The 5,736-nt window shown below is 34.3% G+C and overlaps 1 protein-coding gene across 1 annotated transcript in view; it reads left to right on the plus strand.

Moving 5' to 3' along the window:
* The first annotated feature begins 443 nt into the window (after nt 1–443).
* Nucleotides 444–5,736, plus strand: part of gaa2 (alpha glucosidase 2) — a 12,414-nt gene continuing 7,121 nt past the window's right edge. Inside the window, exons 1-5 of the mRNA XM_016250396.1 lie at nt 444–454; nt 1,767–2,393; nt 3,556–3,701; nt 3,878–4,043; nt 4,901–4,997. Coding sequence (XP_016105882.1) covers nt 1,773–2,393; nt 3,556–3,701; nt 3,878–4,043; nt 4,901–4,997 — 1,030 coding nt within the window. The 5' untranslated portion in view covers nt 444–454; nt 1,767–1,772. The remainder of the gene's footprint in view (nt 455–1,766; nt 2,394–3,555; nt 3,702–3,877; nt 4,044–4,900; nt 4,998–5,736) is intronic.

The following is a 5,736-nucleotide window of genomic DNA, read 5'->3' on the forward strand; positions in this document are numbered from 1 at the left end:
TGTATGTTGTTAATTTTATTGCAGCTACTCTTTGCAACTGGTATCGCTCATTTTAGGTCACACATTTACCCATGATCAGTCTAACATACTGTATGAAGGTTTGTGTCTGTTTTAGTTAGTTTTAAAGCAGTGGAGGGGGTTGAAATGTTTTCTTGGACTCTGACCTCTACCTCTATCTTGTAAGAGTACAGATAGCTTTCCATTCTAATGCTGAGCTGCTCCATGCAATTACAAAACATTTGGACTTTGTTTCAAAATTTGTGAGCTTCCTACATAGATAGCAATTATGGACAGATGTGCATTTGCAAATATAAGGAGAACTGAATATACCTGGGCAATTTTCCCTCAAATGTTCTTGATTAAAACACATGTTTTATGGATTCAAAACATAACTTTGTTTTATATGCTTGCTTTTTCATTTTGGCTTTTTAATTTCTGTCTTTCAGCAGAAGAGGTTCAGTATGAAAATTGGTCTAATTTCTTCACCACTAGGATGCTCTCTCCAATAGCCACTTCCCTTCCTAGTTCTTCCCCATATCTGCAGTTTTATGTATTTTAGAAAGTTTTCTTCTCTGTGTGACATTTGTCACGTGAATTTTAGTGGGACATGATATTGGCAAATACATAGCGTCGTTATATCTGTGTCTTACAGAGGCTGAAACTGCTGAAACACTTGCTGATGACGGGAATGTGTTTTTAAATCATTAAAGTAAAACATTTCTGGAACTGACTTTTATTCCAGTTTAATTAAGAAGACCTCAAGATACTTAAAAACAACTTTCAAAGAACTAAAGGCTTGAGTTTCGGTCAGTTCACAACAAAACATATGGCTTCAAAAGATTTGGAATATAAAACGTAATATGTAAACTACCATTCAAACGTTTGGAGTCTCTAAGATTTTTAAAATGATTTTGAAAGAATCTTTTATGCTCACCAAGTGAAAGTTGCATGTATTTGATTTTGTTCAAAAATAAAGTAAAAACAGTAATATTGTGAAATATTATTTAAAATTTTCTTTTAAAATATAATTTATTCCTGTGATTTATAATTTATTCATTAGATATGAATAAAATATTATAAATGTCTTTACTGTCACTTTTGATCAATTTAATGCATTCTTGCAAATTAGAAGTATTAATATATTTAAAATCAAAAATGTACCGTGATCTTAAATTGATATATAATCAGCTGTTATCAGATATCTAATATGATTAAATCTGTTAATCTTTAGAAAACACTAATAACTCAATTACACTGTTAAATGTAATCTTGTATGTACTGTAGCAAATGTCAAAAGGAACATCGTAATTTTTCATACTGTGCATTATAACTGTTGATTATTATTATAATGCCCAATTTCACATCTAGCATTTAAAATCGTCGATTAAAATTTTTTGTTTTATTTTGAATTAGATTTGATATAGCATAGAATGTAATATCGATTAATATTAGCTTATTGATTTTGGCCAGAATATTAATGTCAGTACATCCCTAATAGAAAACGTCTTCAGAGCATCATAACATTTTAATAGCTCCACAGAAGAAAGTTTTAGATTAATTTTCGCAGGAAAGTCTTATACAGTATAATAAAATGCTTTGCCAGAATAATTTAACCAATATAGTGCTTCTTTGAGAGGTATGACTATGAATTAGTCTGATTGCGCAAGCAGTGTGGGATGAGTTATGCAACAAATTTAATTCTCACATTTAGAGGATATTGTGTTAATGATCTTCTCTTGTCTTTATATCTTCTTTATACTCTGAAGTTTGAAATGGTGTCGTACAAGAGACTCACCCCTGAGGAGGTTCATTTCGCAGGAGCTGCTTTATTGGATCCTGATGAGACGACAGACACGGATCTAAAGGAAGTAAACCCAGAACTGCCCCTGCTGCCCCAGAGCCGTCGCTGCTCCATCACCGTTGCCCTGCTGACCCTTGGGGGACTTATTGTGGTTCTCTTTGGCATCTGGCTACTTGGAACTATATTTTGGTTACATAAGCCACCCTCCACAGAACCCCATAGACCCCCTCCACCTGCTGTGGCTAAAAGCCTAAACGGGACGTGGCTGCAGCCGGAGTCCTGCTCGCAGATTCCAGAAGCTTGGAGGTTTGACTGTTATCCAGAGAGAGGTGCGGTGGTGACGGAGGAGATGTGCAACGCTCGAAACTGCTGCTTCGTACAGCGCTCACAGGCTAAGACATCGGGACGGAATGGAATGCCGTGGTGTTTCTACACACCTGACTATCCATCCTACGAGTTGGTGTCCATTACTGACACAGAGATGGGGAAGGTGGGAAAACTGCTCCGGAACAAAAAGACATATTATCCTAAAGACATAGATGCACTGCAGATGGAGGTGCTGTATGAGGAAGACAACAGACTGCGTGTGAAGGTGAGAGCACTTCTGGTCTTCATGTTACTGGCTGGTTAGGTTTGTGATCTCTCTTTATGAAGCAGACTGTTCTCAAAAAAACTATTTAGTCATTCATGTTGATGTTAAAGTCCTAAATACTTATTTTTCTGTTTTAAAAAATTGCTTTTTATGCTCAGTGTATTGGTACCAGATTGGTTATTAGCTAGACTTTTTTTTTTTAATACAATATTTTTTAAATATCAGTATCTGTTGATATTGAATATGTACAGTTAGTTAGATAATAAATTATGTAACAATTTTAATTATGAATTGAAAACTATTTTTTAAATTAAAATGTTTTAATCATTTTAAAATGTAACATTTAAGAATTCAATTATTTCGGCCTATATCTATTCAAAAGTTTGGGTCAGTATAGTTTTTTATATGATTTTGAAAGAAGTTTCTTATGCTCACCAAGGCTACATTTATAAAGTAATATTATGAAATATTGTTGCATTTGGTGGCAAAACTGAATTTTCATTAGTCATTTCTCCAGTCTTCAGTGTCCTTGAGAAAAATACATTTATAATATGCTGATTTCTTGCTTTGGACACATTTTCATGTTATTATCAAGCTTGAAAACAGGTGTGCTTTTTAATTTTTTGTGAAAACGGTTATTTATCTGTAATAGAAATCTTTTGTAGCATTATACATGTCTTTACTGTCACTTTTGAGTAATTTAATGCCTCCTTACAAAATAAAAGCATCAATTTACTTAAAATAAAAAACCTACTGACCCCAAACTTTTGAATGGTGGTGTGTACTATGTATACATTATCAGGTATTATTGTACGTTTAACTCTGAATTAAAATGAATGTTAACCAGCACTAATAATTCAGTTACACTGTTAAATGTGGCAGATCTCTAAAGGAAATTCCATTTTTTTTATATTGTACATTTACATTATAACTGTGGCTTGTAATTATAATGCCTAATTTTACTTGTAGGATTTAAAGGAATTGTTTTTAAATATTTGTGTTTTAATTTCATAGTATAGAGTTTGATTGTTGATTATTGATTCAGCTTATTGATGTTGTCCAGATTATTATCAATATCGATCCTGAATAGAAAACATTTTCAGAGTGTTGTAACCTACCATATTTTTTTTGTTGTTTCATAATATTCCTGTGTCAAATACAGATAACAGACCCGGCTGAAAAGAGGTATGAGGTGCCTATAGATGTTCCTGTGGTTCAGAAAAAAGCATCAAATCCCTCTTACACCATAGACTTCATCAAAGAACCTTTCGGGCTGATTGTCAAGAGAACACAGACAGGAACTGTACTGTAAGTACTATTTACTGTCAACTAATATAGACCTACTTAAAAAAAAAAACACTAACAATAAAATGATTCAGTTTCTTTTACCATTAGAAGTGATGAGGAGAAAACTCTCCAGGAAGGAGGTCTGTAATATTGTCTCCGTATAATTGAGTTATTAACATCCGTTCACATCCCGTCAGGTTGAATACATCTATAGCTCCTCTCTTCTACGCGGATCAGTTCCTGCAGATGTCTACATCATTACCTTCACGTTTCATATATGGACTGGGTGAACATCGCTCCAACTTTCTGCATGACATCCAGTGGAACACTCTCACCATGTGGGCTCGAGATGTCCCACCAATGGTAACTTAACATTTGTCTTCTGACGTAAGAATCTGTCAGTTCTGTTTCAAATCTAATAACAAGACTTAAAGGAATAGTTCACCCAAAAATGAACATTTCCTGAAGATGTACTCACCCTCAGACCATCCAAGTTGTTTGTTCCTTTATCAGAACAGATTTGAGGAAATTTAGCATTACATCACTTCACCGTTGGATCCGCTGCAGTGAATGGGTGCCGTCAGAATGAGAGTCCAAACAGCTGATTAAAACATCACAACTAATCCACAAAACTACTGTCCCTCAATTAACATCTTTTGAAGAGAAAAGCTTGTGTGTCTATAAGAAACAATAAAACGAAAAGACCATTTTAATTTCAAACCATCACTTCTGGCCAAAATATGAGTCCTTGAGTCCTCTCGCATCAAAAACCTGCAGCATATTTGTTTAGAGCTGTTTTTGCTTGTAAAAGGTGCTTGATCTGTGCATATTTCTCTCCTGATTCAGACGTGACAACTTTTTCACTGGAGAAAGCAATATTATGGATAGAGGACTTTTAGCCAGATTTTAGCCAGAAGCAAAGTTTTTATGTAAAAAAGCCTTAATGATGGATTTGTTTCATACAAACACACAGCTTTTTCCTTTAAAAGACATTCAATTTTGGAGTGGAGTCACATGGGTTACTAGTGAATTATTGTGATGTTTTTAGCATCTGTTTGGACTGACGGCACCCATTTACTGCAGATGATCCATTGGTGAGTATATTACATTGTACATTGTAACATGCCCCCTTTAACAGCACTACAAAACATCAATCCAGATTAATAAATGTTCCAGATTGCACTAACTGCTCTGCTTTTCTTGATTGACGGTTCTTTCAGGAGCTGACCAACCTCTATGGCGTCCATCCCTTTTATCTTTCTATGGAATCTGATGGAATGGCACATGGGTTTTTCATGCTCAACAGCAATGCAATGGGTGGGCTCATCACACACATGCATGCTTGATTTTAAACTGAAATTGAGTTCAGTGTTTAAGCAGTAATCAACATCTACATTTCAAATTCCAAACACAATGCAAACCACATACCACTTACAAGCCATGAATCAAATACTATAGACCTGCTTTCACTGAGCTAGATTGCTTATACATAACACCATGTTGTTTTGGCACTGACCCTTGTTTGATTGTCATGTTCATGATAAGCCTTGTTTTTGATCATGATAATACACCCAGTTATAAGATTAATATTTTGTGTTGTCAGGGGTAGTTATGCCTATTTGATAAATTCATGCATGAGAAAAAAGTGAAATGACAATCATATCAGTTTCTTATACAATACTTTGAACTACCATTTGTTAATTTGTAAACCATTATAGCACGCAGTTTATCTTAATAATAAGATCTTTTTTATCCTAATGTGCTTTCATATGCTTCTGAAATGTTCTCAGCATTTTCCTGTGAATCTTTGTTGTTGTGTATACGGCCATTGGTTATGCAGATTAAAGTCCGCATGAAGCACAAATTGCCAAAATCTTTTCTTCTTTATTATGACGTACTGTATGTCTGAGTGAAACGGCTTCTCGAACTGATAAAATAGAAAAATGCAGTGCAGGATTTTGTTTATTGCAATGTGTCATTCCTGGTAAATAATTATGAAATTTTACTAGCAATTTTTGAGTGAAAATTGTTTCGACCTACTTTTTTTTTTTTTTTT

This window comes from Sinocyclocheilus grahami, unplaced genomic scaffold (genome assembly GCF_001515645.1).
Source record: "Sinocyclocheilus grahami isolate Dianchi unplaced genomic scaffold, SAMN03320097.WGS_v1.1 scaffold25.1, whole genome shotgun sequence".
NCBI lineage: Eukaryota > Metazoa > Chordata > Actinopteri > Cypriniformes > Cyprinidae > Sinocyclocheilus > Sinocyclocheilus grahami.